This window comes from Oryctolagus cuniculus, chromosome 7 (genome assembly GCF_051225735.1).
Source record: "Oryctolagus cuniculus isolate XC-2025 breed Fujian yellow rabbit chromosome 7, ASM5122573v1, whole genome shotgun sequence".
Classification (NCBI taxonomy): Eukaryota; Metazoa; Chordata; class Mammalia; order Lagomorpha; family Leporidae; genus Oryctolagus; species Oryctolagus cuniculus.
This window is the reverse complement of record NC_142873.1, coordinates 123,584,406-123,602,003: the sequence shown is the minus strand read 5'-3', so window position 1 is coordinate 123,602,003 and position 17,598 is coordinate 123,584,406. Positions and strand designations below refer to the sequence as shown.

Here is a 17,598-nt window from a genome sequence, read left to right as displayed (position 1 = left end):
AAGAAATATAAGAAGATACAAAAAAATGGAAAAATTTTCCATGTTCATAGATTGGAAGAATCAGTATCATCAAAAATGTCCACAGTTCCAAAAGAAATTTATAGATTTAATGCAATACCCATCAAAATACCAAGGACATTCTTCTCAGATCTGGAAAAAATGATACTGAAATTCATATGGAAAACACAGAAGACCCCAAATAGCTAAAGCAATTTATACAACAAAAACAAAGCCGTAGACATCATCCTACCAGATTTCAAGACATAATGCAGGGCTGGAACCGTGGCTCACTTGGTTGATCCTCTGCCTGCAGCGCAGGCATCCTCTATGGGCACTGGGTTCTAGTCCCAGCTGCTCCACTTCCAGTCCAGCTCTCTGCTGTGGCCTTAGAAGGCAGTGGAGGATGGCCCAAGTGCTTGGGCATCTGCACCCGCGTGGGAGACCAGGAGGAAACACTTGGCTCCTGGCTTTGGATCGGCCATAGAGGCCATTTGGGGGGTGAACCAACAGAAGGAGGACCTTTACCTTTGTCTCTCTCTCTCTCTCAATAACTCTGTCAAATAAATAAAAAAAATTTAAAAGACATAATGCAGGGCAGTTGCAATCAAAACACCTGATATTGTACCTGATATTGGTACAAAAACAGGTGGATAGACCAATGGAACAAAAGAGAAATCAATTCAAGCATTTACAATCAACTTATATTTGACAAAAGGAGCTAAAACCAATCCCTGGAGAAAGGACAGTCTCTTCAAAAAATGGTGCAGAGAAAACTAGATTTCCACATGCAGAAGTGTGAAGCAAGACATCTACTTTACTCCTTACACAAAAATCCACTCAAAATGGATCAAAGACCTAAATCTACAACCCAATACCATCAAATTATTAGAGAACACTGAGGAAACCCTGCAAGACATTGGCATAGGCAAGAGTTATTGGAAAAGACCCAGAAGCACAGCAATCAAAGCCAAAATTCACAAATGGAATTATATCAAATTGAGAAGTTTCTATACTGGAGAAGAAACACTCAAGAAATTGAAGATGTAACTGACAAGATGGGAGAAATTATTTGCAATCTATTCAACTGATAAAGCATTAATAGCCTGAATATATAAAGAAATCAAGAAACTTAACAGCAAAGCAAACAATGCAGTGAAGAAATGGGCTTAAACAGGCATTTTTCAAAAGAGGAAATCCAAAATGCCAACAGACACATGAAAAAATGTTCAAGATCACTAGCTGTCAGGGAAATGCAGATCAAAACCACAATGAAGTTTCACCTCACCCCGGTTAAAGTGGCTTACATATAGCAGTCAACAAACAACAAATGCTGGTGAGGATGTTGGAAAAAAGGAATCCTAATCCATTGTTGATGGGAATGTAAACTGGAAAAGCCACTATGGAAGACAGTTTGGAGATACCTCAGAAATCTGAATATACACTTACCATATGACCCAGCCATCCCACTCTTGGGAATTTATCCAAGGGAAATTAAAGAGTTATCTTCACCCCTATGTTTACTGTAGCTCAATTCACAATAGCTAAAACATGGAAGCAAAGCAAATGCCTGTCAATTGAAGACTGGAAAAAGAAATTATGGGATATGTACACCATAGAATATTATTCTGCAGGAAAAAAAAGAAGTGAAATCAGTCATTTACAACAAAATGGACAAATCTGGAAAACATCATACTTAGTGAAATAACCCAGTCCCAATGGGAAAAATACTGTATGTTCTCCTTGACCTGTGATAACTACTAGAGCACCTAAAAGGTAATCTGAGCCGGCGCCGCGGCTCACTAGGCTAATCCTCCGCCTTGCAGCACCGGCACACCGGGTTCTACTCCTGGTCGGGGCGCTGGATTCTGTCCCGGTTGCCCCTCTTCCAGGCCAGCTCTCTGCTGTGGCCAGGGAGTGCAGTGGAGGATGGCCCAAGTGCTTGGGCCCTGCACCCCATGGGAGACCAGGAGAAGCACCTGGCTCCTGCCATCGGATCAGCGTGGCGCACCGGCCGCAGCGCACCGGCCGCGGCGGCCATTGGAGGGTGAACCAACGGCAAAGGAAGACCTTTCTTTCTGTCTCTCTCTCACTGTCCACTCTGCCTGTCAAAAAATAAATAAAATAAAAAAAGGTAATCTGTAGAAGTGAAATTGACAATTTGAGGAACATTTTTTGCTTTTTTCATACTATTTTTTCATATTATTTGTTGAACGCTTTACTTAAAATAGAGTTAAACGTGTATAAAGTCAATTGAAAATAGATCTTAGTGAAAAATAAGAGTGGGAATAAGAGAGGGAGGAAGTAGAGGAGTAGGAGTATGGGTGGGAGGGCAGGCATGGTGGGAAGAATTACCATGTTCCTAAAGTTGTAATTATGAGGTATATGCAGTTTGTAACTGTAAAGGTGTATGGTTCTGCATACATTCCTATGGACTTACTTCTAGGGTACAGTTTAAAAAATTGCCATGGGCCAGCCCTCTGCTGTGGCCAGGGAGTGCAGTGGAGGATGGCCCAGGTGCTTGGGCCCTGCACCCCATGGGAGACCAGGAAAAGCACCTGGCTCCTGGCTCCTGCCATCGGATCAGCGCGGTGCGCCAGCCGCAGCGCGCCAGCCGCAGCGCGCCAGCCGCGGCGGCCATTGGAGGGTGAACCAACGGCAAAGGAAGACCTTTCTCTCTGTCTCTCTCTCTCTCACTGTCCACTCTGCCTGTCAAAAAAAAAAAATTGCCATGGGACATCAAATCATATGGATAGGATTAAGGGTCTAGTAACAATAATAGAATTTAACAGCAGGAGTGAATGCTCCAAACTCATAGAATGACAAATGTCCTAAACACACTCTGACTTCAGAATCAACCCTTAAGGCATTCTGGTCTGGCTGAAAAGCCGAAGAGAACATTTCAGGCATAGAAAGCCAAGACATTGTAGAAAAAAAAAAATCTTACATGAAGGATCTTGGTGGTTGAGACCCCAATGGAATGAAATGGTCATCAAAGAAGAAGGTATTGGCTGTTGCCGCGGCTCACTTGGCTAATCCTCCGCCTGCAGCACCGGCACCCCAGCACCCCAGTTCTAGTCCAGGTCGGGGCGCTGGATTCTGTCCTGGTTGCTCCTCTTCCAGTCCAGCTCTCTGCTGTGGCCCGGGAAGGCAGTGGAGGATGGCCCAAGTGCTTGGGCCCTGCACCCACATGGGAGACCAGGAGGAAGCACCTGGCTCCTGGCTTTGGATCGCGCAGCCCGCCGGCCGCAGCACACCGGCCATAGGGCCATTTGGGGGGTGAACCAATGGAAGGAAGACCTTTCTCTCTGTCTCTCTCTCTCACTGTCTAACTCTTCCTGTTTAAAAAAAAAAAAAAAAAAGGAGGTACTTTTCTCTGAAGGGAGGAGAGAACTTCCACTTTGTTATGGCCTAGTCTAAATACTGACAGAGTTCCTAGATTCAAAAGGCTTCCATAGCCTAGGCAGCTCATGTCAATAGCCTCTGGTGATCATTGACATTATACATAACAGCTTTAATTGTTAAATTAACAACAGGAATCACTGTAAACTAATCCCCATGCAGGACCTTTGTCCTCGAAGTGTTGTATTATAATTATGTCTAAGTGCTCAAAAAGGATGGATCATTCTTGGGTGCTTCTTTAAAGTTAATTAAGTTTTTAAAAAGAAAAAGCAGTGAAATTAATTTCAAGATGTAATGACTTTGAATAGGCCTTCTCTCGACTGTTGAGGAAGGTTTTTTGTTTTTGTTTTTGTGCAAACTGTTGAACTTTTTACTTAGTATAGAGTTGGTCTTCTATATATAAAGTTAATTGAAAATGGATCTTACTGGGAATGGGAGAGGGAGGAGGAGAAAGGGTGGGAGTATGGGCGGGAGGGCAAGTATGGTAGGAAGAATCCCTATTTTCCTAAAATTATACTTATGAAATGCATGAAGTTTGTATTCCTTAAATAAAAGGCTTCTTTGGAAAAAATTCAACAAATAAATGTATGAAGACCATATAGTTCAGTAGGAATATTAGCAATATAAATAAGCAAATTCTGTTGCACAGCAGAGTAAGCCATTTCCTTCAAAACCTGCATCCTTTATGGGCACCAGTTCAAGTCCTGGATGCTCAACTTCCTGTTCAGTTCCCTACTAGTATGCCTGGGAAAAGCAGTGGAAGATGGCCCAGGTCCCTGGGCCCCAATACCCACAAGGGAGACCTGGATGAAGTTCCTAGCTCCTGGCTTCTGCCTGGCCCACTCTAGCTTTTGTGGTCAATTTGGGAATGAACCAGTGATGGAAGATCTCTCTCGCGCGCGCGCGTGCTCGCTCTCGCTCTCTCTCTCTCTCCTTCTCACTCCTTCTCTCTTGGCAACTCCTTCAAATAAATAAATCTTTAAAAAAAATAAGCAAATGAAAATATGTCCATTTCATTCATATACAGTAAATTTTTTAAGTGATCACAGATCATTAAAACTATATATCATTCAGGGTTGGCACAGTGGTACAGTGGGTTAAGGTGCCAGCCTGCAGCGCCAGCATCCCATATGGGTGCTAGTTTGGGTCCTGGCTGCTCCACTTCCAGTCTGGCTCTCTGCTATGGCCTGGGAAAGCAGAAGATTGGCTCAGCTCTGACTGTTAGCAGTCATTTGGGGAGTGAACCAGCAGACGGAAGACCTCTCTCTCTCTCTGGCTCCACTTCTCTCTGTAACTCTACCTTTCAAATAAATAAAATAAATCTTTAAAAAAAAACCCTATAGGCCAGCACCACGGCTCACTAGGTTAATCCTCCGCCTTGCAGCGCCGGCACACCGGGTTCTAGTCCCAGTCGGGGCGCCGGATTCTGTCCTGGTTGCCCCTCTTCCAGGCCAGCTCTCTGCTGTGGCCAGGGAGTGCAGTGGAGGATGGCCCAAGTGCTTGGGCCCTGCACCCACATGGGAGACCAGGATAAGTACCTGGCTCCTGCCATCGGATCAGCGCGGTGTGCCGGCCACAGCGCACCAGCAGTGGCAGCCATTGGAGGGTGAACCAATGGCAAAGGAAGACCTTTCTCTCTGTCTCTCTGTCCACTCTGCCTGTCAAAAAAAAAAAAAAAAAAAAAAAAAACCTATATCATTCTTAACTGACAAAGATATAAAACAAAGTTTGACAGAACTATAGTTGCATCAATACTGATACACACAGGTAATTCTTTTTTTATTTTTGTTTCTTGACATGTTTTCTTTATTAATTTTAGCTTCCACATATGAGGGAAAACATGCAGTAGTTATCTTTCTGTGTCCAGCTTATTTCACTCAATATGATGCATCATTTGATACAAATGGTAGAATTTCATTCTTTTTATAAACACATAGATCAGTGGAATGAATAGAAAGCCCCCAAATTAATCTACCTACATGCAGACAACTGAGTTTTTTTAAAAGATTATTTATTTAAAATCCAGATTTACAGAGAGAGGTAGAGACAGAGAGAGAGAGAGAGAAGGCTTCCATCTGCTGGTTTACTCCCCAAATGGCCACAACGGCCAGAGCTGAGCTGATCAGAAGCCAGGAGCCACAAGCTTGCTGGGTCTCCCACATGAGTAAAGGAGCCAAGGACTTGGGCTGGATCAGAAGAGAGCAGCCAGGGCTCGAACCAGTGCCCCTATGGGATGCCAACACTGCAGACCAGGGCTTTAACCTGCTGTGCCACAGCACTGGCCCCACCAACTGATTTTTTACAAAAGTGCCCAGGCCACATACTGGAGAAAGGATAATCTCTTCAACAAATAGTGCTGGCCAAATGGGATGTATATATGTAGAAAAATGGAATTAGATCTCTTCCTCTCACCATATACAAAAATCAATGCAAGATGGATCAAAGACCTAAATTTAAGATCTCAGACTATGTAGTTAACTAAATGAAAATACAGGGAAAACACTTCCAAGACATTGGTGTAGGTGATGACTTCTTGGATAAGACCACCAAAGCACAGAAAACAAAAGCAAAACTAGACAAATGGGATCATATTAAACTCAGAAGTTTCTGAACATCAAGAGAAAAAAAATAGAGTGAAGAAGCATCGACAGAATGGGAAAAAATATTTGCAAGTTACTTACCCAACAAAGGATCAATATACAGAATGTATCAGCAACTCAAAAACTCAACAACAACAAAAATCAACCAATCCAGTATAGAAATAGGCAAAAGACCTCAAAAGAAGAAGAAACGTAAGTGGCCAAAAAATATAGGAGAAAAGCAGCTCAACATCACTAGCCATCAGGGAAACACAAATTAAAACCACAACAGGAAAACAAACTATCTTAACAAGTAATCCATACAAAAAAATCTTTCTTTATAACCATTGGAAATAAGGGAAAAGAAGCTAATAAACTGAAGCAGGTGCAATCAAGGTTTGTTAATACTTCTACATTTAGTTAACCATATGGTTTTCTTTGTCATTATTATTGACAGTTAAATTTTGGCAGGTGAGGAATAGTCCTGATAGTCATGTCTCTCATTCCTCATATTAAAATACAAGATTTAAAAGAAGAAACAACTTCCTTTTACAACTCTTCTTACAGAGCAATATGCATGTTTGCTAAAAATATATTAAGCATCATTTTACTCCATGAAGAAATTTGTCAAAATGCAGGTCATACAGCAATGGGTCCCCTAACAGGTAATTCGGATAATTCTACATTCTCTAAACATTAGGGTTGGCCTTTCTTCTAGTAGCAAAGCAGTTATAACAATGGGGAAGAAATGCTTTACATTCATCATTTACATTCAATATCTCATTTTACATGTAAATTGTGTAAGCTATATTTAAAATTTTTTATATTCAAACTTCAAGTGAACTAAGGAAATAAAATTTATTGGAGACTTCAAATATATCATCTCTAATATTCACAACTATCTTGTAAATATCAGCCCCATTTTTCACATGAGGATAATGAAGATCAGAAAAGTTGAGCACAAAGCCTAATCTAATAAAATCACAAAATAGGATTTACACAAGGATTGGAGCTCCAGTTCTTTCTACATCCTTACTAAAATATGCTTAGCTTAGAATAGTTTCTGTAGGGCAAGAATTTTCATTATGGTTATGATTTCTTCAATATATGGTATGTTGTAATATAAATGGCCAAATAATAAAATAACCTGGAAAACTAAAATTTTATATTAATCTTTTGCAAATTATGAGCAAGTTGTTCAACTTCTCTTTGTCAAAATTTCTCCACATACAAGATAAAACCGTATAAAGCACTAAGAACATGCATGTCACAAAATAAACATTCCATAACTGTTAGCTATTACTATTGAGGTGAGAAATCACCACATGGCCACATATTGTACTAGGTTGCTTCAGCCAACAATGGCTGGATATCCAATCAAAAACAGTGAATTCTAATACTGGACTGTGATCTAGTATTAAAATATAGAGTGTTAGTAAAATTCCTCTTTAGGAAATCTGAATTAAGAAACAAAGATTGAGCTAGTTAATATTGATTCAAAATCAAATTGACCTGTTTTTTTTTTTTTACCATCAACAATTTTCTTCCCCAAAGATTAGCATGGTCTCTTTGTTTCTAAATCTTATTTTTCATTCTTCATTTTGTATTACTTGGCAACATTCAGTCTAGAGAGTATTCCATTTATCTTTTGGTTATACTCTAATTCTCTGATTGTACCTTTTGAGTCTCTATAGAAGGCAATGAAATACTGCAGCTACTCAATACTTCATCCCAGGCCTCTATAACTAGACATTTTCACTGGCATCCATGGCTTCAGTAATTACCTCTAAGCCAGTTCAAACTTTCCTTGTAAATGTAACTGTCTTAGCAATTTCCTTGTAAATGTAACTGTCTTGGCAATCTCCCCACTTATTTGGATATCTGAAAGATAACTCAAACTCCATTTATCAAATCAAAACTAATGATCATCCCTCTCAAACCTAGTCAAGACCAATTCCAATGCTTCCATCTCAATAATGGCAACAACTATTTAGTTGTTTTCTAACTTAGAAAATGAGAAGTAGTCTTTGATACCTCCTTCTTCCTCATCCTCAAAGGCTTATAACTTTTATATCCTAAATATTTCTCAACTCCTTCTCTTCATCTTCACTGCTACCTTCTAACAAATCTGCCTAGATCCACTCCTATAACCTCCATACTCTCTGCTTTGCAGCCAGAATTATTTTTTAATGATTCTCATCATGTCATACTCCCAACTCTAGATCCCTCAAAGACTTTCGTCATTCTCATTTTTTTTTTTACCAAAATTCATACTATAGTCTACAAAGTCCTGTAAGATCTGGCTTCAGCTCACCTCTTCTCTCCTCCCATTGCCACACACACACACACACACACACACCCCATATTTGTCTCATTTCAGTTCCTTAAACATACAAAATCATGTTTCCACGTGCCTTAGAATCTTCCCACGTTTTTCCCTCTGCTTACACCACTATCTGTCTTTCTCTTCATTTGTCTAATCTCCATCATATTTCAGCTAAAATATAACTTCCAGATAATATAGGTCATTTAGGTTATTCATTTAACAAATATTTACTGAGAACATTATCTATCTATCTATCTATGTTACAGTACTAGATATGTGGAATTGATAAAAACAAATGTTTTGTGGAACTTACCTTTTGGTGAAAGGGGACAGACACTAAGCAATACAAGTAGTTAAATAGTATGTTCAAATGCAGTAAAATGCTTGGGGAAAGAAGAGCAAGCATAGAGTTTCCAGGGTATAACTTGCTCCTGGCACAAAGTAAGCATTTGATAAAAATTCCTTGAGTGAAGAAATAGACAAAGGAATGGACATATTCAAGTTATGAGGGAGACAAAACTATAAAATGCGTAAAGGAACTACCTGGTAGAAGAAACACAGAAAGAACGAGAAACCATCAAACCTTGAACCATTCCTGATGACTTCATATAGCTTCCAGTTCTGGTCCCTATTGCCTTACCAAACCCTCCCACCCACCCATCCCCTACACACACACATACATTCACACACTCAGACACACACGAAACCGGGGCTAGAGTAATTTAAGTGGGTTGCTCTTGTAATCACAATACCCAATCAAGACTCATATACAAGGTAACCAATACCATAAATATCTCTAAAGCCACTGATTTTCTGCACACGCATGGATATCATCCTTTGTATTGAAGCTCCAGTTTTTCAGTCCTCAGTGCTTGTTAGGAACAAACTCCTTCCTTCATACACAGTGCTGTACAAACCCCTGCCTTCTTCTATGAGCCCGTAGGATACTCTAAACCTAGCCATAACCATAAGGGAATAGGGCCCGGGATCTTCTTTCCTCTCAGCCTCCCTAAAGACTATCTTCCCCCCACAGAGACGTGGACATGCACTCTTTTGTGATTTTGAATGACCTTCAAGATCATTGATCCCAAATACTCTAAGACAGTCAGGTCCTGGACTCCTTTGATAGGCTCCTCAAGGACTGGGGATTTGAGGGTCCTTCCCCTCAAGCCTGCTGTGTTTTTTAGGATTCATCAAGGATTTGTAAACTTTCTCTGTGACAGAAAGTGACCCTGAGGACATTACACTTTACAAAACACACTCTGTGTGAAAGCCCTCTTCCATGGCACTGATACCAATGTAACACACCTGCCTCTCCAAGAACCAGAGGCTCCTCCTCGCCCCGCCCCCAACAAATCGTGCCCCTTTAGGAATCCCTCCCATGCTCCCGCAGGCGCTCCATGACGCAGACTACCCTTGGGCTTAGCACCCACCACAGGTGCTCCTGAGATCAGGGTCCTGTGCTTTCCCTGGCGTCTCGGTCCTTTCCTGGCCCATGTCCACTCAAGAGTGTGCACACTGCCCACACACCCCTCTGCAACCAGGTCTTCTAGGCCCCTGTCAGTCACTCGGAGGGGTACACACTTCCCTTGACTCCGAGGTCCTAGCCCCGGCACGCCGAGGCTCTTCCTCTGGAGTAGGGCCATGCCCGAGTTGCCTGTCACCTCAGGCCCAGGACAGGCGTGCCGCCTCAGCCTTCCCCCAACAGACCGCCCCCACAGACCTGCCTCAGGCGCCGTCTGGCTCCGCTCCGCCATTTTTACTGTCCCTCCGTCCCTGAGATCTCACGAAAACCGCGGGGCAGTGTGGTGGAGCGGGTGGTGGGATCAGCCGGCTTACGGATCCCTCCTGAAGACGCGGCACGACGGTTGCCGGGGCAACGGGCGGCGGGCACGCTGGCGGCCGGCGCGTGGCGGGGGGCGGAGGGGCGGGCCGGCTGGGAGCGTGCGTCTGAAGCCCCGCCCCGCGGCGCCCGGCCAGGGAAGGGGTTCGCGCCGCGGGGCTGGGGCTCGCTGCGCCGCTTCTCTGCCACCGGCCCACAGGGTGCCGGCAACTGAGCATGCTCAGCCGCTTCCGCGATTCCAGGGCCAGGTGTGTCGGATGGCACTTTCCTGCCCCAGATGGGGTTCACTGTGAAGATGACCGATCCCGGCTGAGCTGGCGTTTCTCTGGTCGGTGCTCAACTCTGGGGACTTGGAGCAAGTGTCATGATTTGCCAGCTCTTCTTCCTCGGCGTGCCTGGCCGGCGTGGAGATGCTAGGCGACTTAGGACTTCAACTTAAATGCGCTGAGAACTAGCCGTGTGCCCACCCCAGCCCAAACGCCCAGAGGCCCAAAGGGTTCTGTCTCGCCCCACTGCAACCACTCCAGCATCCAACTCTAGTAAAGACTTTTCTTTTGCTAATGTACACATTCCTGGGTATGCCTGGAACGCCCTTTTCCACCTTTGTCAGTGAAGCTCACCATCTCCCATCTCGGAAGGCTAAACTGGAACATTATCCTTCCCTTACCAACCCTGTCCTCCCACAGTCCGTTATGCATGCGTTTCCTTTCTCCCACAGTGCTCTCTTCCTTACTTGACCCTGAGCTGGGGTGGGTCCCTTCATCTTTGTTTACTGCATAGTACAGCATGATGAATGACACACGATAGCTTCTCAGTAAATCTTTGCTGGATGAAAAATGATACCTTAACTTCAGTCCTGCACATTCCTACCAGTTTTATTGAGCACTTAAATTTGTACTTTGCTACGTAGACCTCTCCTCAAGAAGCTCACAGAAAGAAGCAAAAAGATAATAGCTTTGATAGAGCTTAACTATGTTTATTGGACTGGATGCAGTGCTGGAATTCTAAATTGGAGGTGGGGAGGGATAATCAGTGAACCCCACAGACAGGTGGATTACCCTAGCTGAACCTTGAATAAATGGAAGCCAGCCAGGCAAAAGATGTGCAAAGTGTGCATGAGACCAGGAACAGAAGTGTGGGTGATCACAGGAAACTGCAAGAAGTCAGTCACTAGGGTTGACCATGAACCACACAAAAGAGAGCACCGCCTCTAAGGAGGTTTCTGTATGATTCGCTAGTGTCTTCATTTGGGTTCCCCAAAAGCAGAGCCTGAGGCAAGGACTTTGGGTGCTGCTACTCTGAGTGGATACAGAGGAAGGTCGAGAGAGTGAAAGAGGGCAAGGTGCAACAAGCCGAGAAAAGTGTGCTATTGAGCTAACTGCTGTAGTAGACAACTGTGCTTAACCTCACTGGAGACTTCTGAAGATGTGCCTCAGCCATTGACTCACTGAAAAAATGTAGACTGGGACATTTATTTCCTAGTTTCCATTCCCACTGGTCAAGAGTTACTCTCCATCCCCTAACTTGAACTGTCACATTTCCTGGTTATGCTCGCTCAGGCCTGAGCAGACTTTTAAGGTTTAATAAAAGGTCTTGGGGCAGAAAAACATAAAGGGACCAGAAAATCTTTGAGGTGAGATACTAGCAACATGCATGGAACTGTCCACTCCCCTACACTGATACCAGAAATAAGATGTGAGCACCACAACAGCATGAAAATAGCCATCAGAAATACCCCTCACATTTGAGCAGTTTAAAATTCATAAGCATGTCCACCAAACCAGCAGGATGAATATGCACAAGCTTCCCACAATCCTAATGACAGCTAAAGTTTGTGAAGACTGTGGGAATTTCGGTGTGGCAGGGTCACTAAGGGATAAAGAGGACAAAGCAGCTTCATTAGATATGGGAAAATGAAAGAAAAAAGAGGAAAATTGAGGGTTCTGCTAAGAGTTGACCTTTTTCTAGCCTGAGAAAATCACTCAAACTTGTGAAGCCTCAGTTTCCTTTTGCAACAAACTAAGGCAAAGGCCCTGTGTATCACAAAGTTTTCTGTAAGTCACAAATGGGGTGATGGATGAAAAGGCATTTTACAAGAATAAATTCAATACATAAAAGGGCCCAAGGTGATTTAAGATAATCACTTAAATATTCCTTGATACTTTTTCTGAGCCAGTCTCTGTGCAAATGCTGAACATAAAGAGGGGAATGAAACACTGTATAGAACTGCACTGTTCAATTTCAATTTTAAATAAACTTGAGAATTCAGTTATTTAGTCAAACTAACCACATTTCAAATGCTCAATAGCCTCGTGGCTACCACACTGGATAGCATATGTTTAGAACAGTTCCATCACTGTACAAAGTTCTGTTATGCAGAGTTGTAGACAGATGACAGACAATGGAGATGGAATGCCTGTGTGTCAGCTACTTATCAGGAAGCAGTGCGGTGCAGGAGGTGAGCATAGAGTCTTCTCCTGCTGGAGTCCTCAGAGACTTCCTCTTTTTGTGTGAAACAGAAAAGCCTGAAGAATAGGTTAGAAATGCCCACCATGTGGGCTCCCAGGAATTCGCTTCCCCAAGCTACCATTCAAGGTGTCTCTGGGAGGTCTGTCTTCCTCCAGAGACCTCCCTGTCCTCTGTATCCATAGACAACACCTACCCACCACAGAGTCAGCAAGTCTTGCTTCAAACAAAGCACATCTTTATGTAAACATTGATTAAAATGACACCTTTGGTGTGCCTGGCTACTAAGATGTAATGTAGAATGAATCAAATATTCAAGTTATAATCACATTTTTATATGCACAAACTCATTTAATTCTCAAAGCAACATTATAAAATTCATAATAATATCATCCTCTTCTATAGGAGAGAAAATCGAGACTCAAAGAGTTCAAGGCACTTACACAAAGTCACAAAGTAGCAGACTGAGAGAAGTCAGGAAAGATGCTAAGAAATTCACCTATGTTATCTCATGAAATTTAAACAAAGATACCATGTCTTTGAAGTTTAATAATTAACTGGGAAGAAAAGATTAACATACATAAATCCAGTTTACAATTAATTTCCAAACATATGGTGAAAGCAGGGACACAGGCACACTCAGGAAGTGTAAAGCACCGAAGAGGAATGAACTTGGTGAGTACCTGGAAATGCTAAGTGGAGGAAATAACCTTTAAGATATTCAGGGATGAGGGGGACCAGCCAGATGAATGGAGAGAAGATAAGGAAGACATTTTTCTTTTTCCTTTTTCCCTTAATTTATTTATTTGAAAGTCAGAGTTACACAGAGAGAGGAGCGGCAGAAGAAGAGAAAGTCTTCCATTTGCTAGTTCACTCCCATTGGCTGCAATGGCTGGAGCTGCACCTATCCGAAGCCAGGAGCCAAGAGCTTCCTCTGGGTCTTCCCATGAGGGGGCAGGGGCCCAAGGACTTGGGTCATCTTCTACTGCTTTCCTAGGCCATACCAGAAAGCTGAATTGGAAGTGGAGCAGCCGGGACTAGAACCAGCACCCATGTGGGATGCCAGCATTGTAGGAGGCAGCTTTACCCACTACACCACAGTGCTGGCCCCAGGAAGATACTTTTCAATCCAATTTGTCATTTGTATTTTCTACTTTACTAATGATGGCTTGGCCACCTACAAATGTTATCAGACTACTCTCATTTGGCTTCTAAGATTAGCTGGGTTTTGTTTGTTTATTTTAATTTTTATATATTTTATGTGAGAGACAGAGACAGACCCACAGAGAGAGCTCCAATCCACTGGTTCCTTCCCCCAGTGCCAGGGACAGTCAAGGCAGGGACTTTCTGATGTGGGGAACCAGGAACTCAGTCCGGGTCTCCCACATGGGTGGCAGGAATCAAATTAACTGAGTCATCATCCTGCCTCCCAAGATCAGCATTAGCAGGAAGATGGAGTCAGGAGCCACATCTGGTAATTAAAACTCAGGTACTCAGGTATGGAATGCAAAACATCTTAATGAACATCTTAACTACCATGCTAAATAACTGCCCCTAAGTTTAGTTTAAAAAACAAAAAACCGCCTGTTGGAGAGATGAACTTGGGAAGGTGATATTATCAAGTTCCTACATCTTTTGCCCTTGCTCCCATATCTCTGTCTCTGTATGGTACCCGGTGTCATGGTAACCGACAGATCCACCTGCTTGGCTAGCTGCCTGCAGCCCTGTTATATAATGGTTTGGCTCTGGGCCACTTTTGTCTGTAAACCCATATAAGCAACTGGAGAACATGGCTAGATGTGGCTTTTTGTGGATGTGTGAATGTATAGTTGTATGTGACTATGTATGGATGTGTGTAGATCTCTCTGTATGTGTGTCTGACTGCTGCCATGTGGCCCCACCGCTGTTGGGGGCAAGCGGCTCCTTTACTCTCCGACACCGTGAGTAAAGGAGATATAAACCCACAAATGACTCCAATTTGTTCTCTGACCTGTCAGAATCTGGATCTGCTTGCCCTGGACCCTAAAGCCCCAGGCATATACTGTCCTATCTCAAGGCTACAAAAGGATTGAGGATTTCTTCTTAATCTCCAAGGGTTTCATATTTTATATTTATATATTTGATCCATATTTAATTTATGTTGTTGAAAAATAGAAAATATGTATCCAACTTTACTTTTTCTGTATAGTTATTCTGTTGCCCAAACAATAGTTATTCAATAGGCAACACATTTTCTTCCCATGATTTTTGGTGTCACCTTTATAATACAATTAATCTTGGTAGTTGTTAATTGTTGATTCCTGGGTTCTCCATTCCATTCCATTACTAAATCCATAAATTCATGCACTACTATCAGCCTGTGCTTGTTAAAGTACTATAGCATTTTTTTTTTTTTTGACAGGCAGAGTGGACAGTGAGAGAGAGAGACAGAGAGAAAGGTCTTCCTTTTGCCGTTGGTTCACCCTCCAATGGCCGCCGCTGCAGCCGGCGCACCGCGCTGATCCGATGGCAGGAGCCAGGATCCAGGTGCTTTTCCTGGTCTCCCATGGGGTGCAGGGCCCAAGCACCTGGGCCATCCTCCACTGCACTCCCTGGCCATAGCAGAGAGCTGGCCTGGAAGAGGGGCAACCGGGACAGAATCCGGCACCCCAACCGGGACTAGAACCCGGTGTGCCGGCGCCGCAAGGTGGAGGATTAGCCTATTGAGCCACCGCGCCGGCCTTAAAGTACTATAGCATTTAATAGTATATAGTAGGACCAGTCCCAGTTTGGATTAATTTTTTTTTTTATTTTATGATGATTTGACATCTTAGAAAGTTTGCGGATATTAAAGAGACATTCCCTCCTAGGGCTAGACAACTCAGAAATGGCAAATAGTTTCACCACTGAGAATGCATATTTCATATGCAAACCAGCCAATCCTGAGTCCATAGGCCCTACCACCTCCTCATCAAATTTTCACACATGAAACCAACAAGAGTATTTCCTCTGGCCTGAATCATCCAAGGGTCAGGTACCAACCAACCAGAGACCACTCCTATAGCCAAAGCCACCACAATTACTCAAATTAGTCATCTTAAGCTGTTTACTCTGCTTTGCCTTACCCTTCTTACAGAAATCGTAAAAAGGTCTTTATCTAAAATTTCTCTTCATTCTTGTCTTCTACCACCTTACCAAAACCTGGTGTTTCCCCTACAACTCTGTATGGCATGCAGAGTCCCTCACTGGGACCTATAAGTAAATAAATTTCATTCCAAGGTTCATTCTCATTTTTTCATGTGGTCACACCTACTTTATCATACCATATCCATTATTTACATTCTATAGACACATTGATTATTCTATATTTTTTAAACAAGCTATTCTTGGTTTGCTCCTTCCATATAAAATTTAAAATCAGCTTGACTCGTTACACAAAAAGAGGTAATAATCCTGCTGGAATTTTTATTAGAATTATGGTAAATTTCAGGAGAAATGACATCTCTATGATATTAAATCCTCCTTCCCAAGGACATGATATATTTTACCATTTGGCTAAGTCTTCTATTAAGTTCTTCAGAAATATTTAACAAATATGGGGCCAGCACAATGGCTCACTTGGTTAATCCTCCACCTGTGGTGCCAGCATCCCATATGGGCTCCAGGTTCTAGTTCCGGTTGCTCCTCTTCCAGTCCAGATCTCTCTGCTGTGGCCCAAGAGGGCAGTGGAGGATGGCCGAAGTGCTTGGGCCCCTGCACCTGCATGGGAGACCAGGAAGAAGTACCTGGCTCCTGGCTTCAGATCGGTGCAGTGCCAGCCATAGTGGCTATTTGGGGAGTGAACCAACGGAAGGAAGACCTTTCTCTTTGTCTCTCTCTCTCTCTCACTGTCTATAACTCTACCTCAAATTAAAAAAAAAAATAAGAAAAATTTAACAAATCTAAAACAATAGCAAGGTGATAATTTAAACCCAGTCAAATCAACAATTACAGTCAATGTAAGTGGTATTTATCAGTGATGTCAAAAAATATAATATCAAGGTGGTATGTGCCAATGCCATCTCACTATTCCAAGTGATCAATTTCAGTTCACAATTGATCATAATGAAAGGACTAAGAGTCAAAGGGAGCACATAAACAAGTCTAGTATCTGCTAACACTAACCGATAGAATAAATAAAGGGGAGAGTGATCCAACATGGGAAGTGAGATACTCAGCAGACTCATAGAATGGCGGATGTCCTAAATAGCACTCTGGCCTCAGAATCAGCCCTAAAGGCACTCGGATCTGGCTGAAAAGCCCATGAGAGTATTTCAGGCATGGAAAGCCAAGACACTCTGGCAAAAAGATCTCTGTGAGTGAGATCCCAGTGGAAAGAACAGGTCTTCAAAGAGGGAGGTGCCTTTCTCTGAAGGGAGGAGAGAACCTCCACTTTGACTATGACCTTGTCTAAACAAGATAAGAGTCGGAGAACTCAAGGGGCTTCCATAGTCTTGGAAACTCATGACTGGTGCATAGGGAGATTATTGATGCCATAAACAGGAGTGTCAATTTGTAAAGTCAACAACAGGAGTCACTGTGCACTTACTCCTCATGTAGGATCTCTGTCCTTAATGTGCTATACACTGAGGCTTAATGCTATAATGAGTACTCAAACAGTATATTTCACTTTGTGTTTCTATGGGGGTGCAAACGATTGAAATCTTTACTTAATGTACACTAAACTGATCTTCTGTAAAAAAAAAAAAAAAAGAAATTATCAATTCCCAACTTGACTCTCACTGGGATTAAACATGACAATAGGTCTGATCTGATTTCATCATCATTTAAAAAAAAATCATCTATTATTTTTCACTTTATGTCTCTGTGTGGGAACAAACTGTTGAAATCCTTACTTAAGGTATACTAAGCTGATCTTCTGTATATTAAGATAATCGAAAATGAATCTTGATGTGAATGGAAGGGGAGAGGGAGTGGGAAAGGGGAGGGTTGTGGGTGGGAGGGAC

At 42.7% G+C, this 17,598-nt stretch overlaps 1 protein-coding gene across 6 annotated transcripts in view; it reads right to left on the bottom strand.

Moving 5' to 3' along the window:
* Positions 1-17,598, bottom strand: part of LOC100353437 (AGBL carboxypeptidase 4) — a 1,500,799-nt gene that overhangs the window by 1,453,958 nt on the left and 29,243 nt on the right. Inside the window, exon 1 of one of the 6 annotated variants that reach the window (XR_016211041.1) lies at positions 10,028-10,283. The exons of 1 other annotated variant lie outside the window; for it this stretch is intronic. Coding sequence is in view for 4 of the 5 variants with exons in the window: in XM_089300715.1 (XP_089156841.1) it covers positions 10,028-10,061 (34 nt within the window). In the remaining variant the exon portion in view is untranslated. Of the gene's footprint in view, positions 1-10,027; positions 10,419-17,598 lie in introns of those variants that run through there. 4 more of the 6 variants (XM_089300715.1, XM_089300716.1, XM_089300714.1 and 1 more) reach the window with 4 other exon arrangements.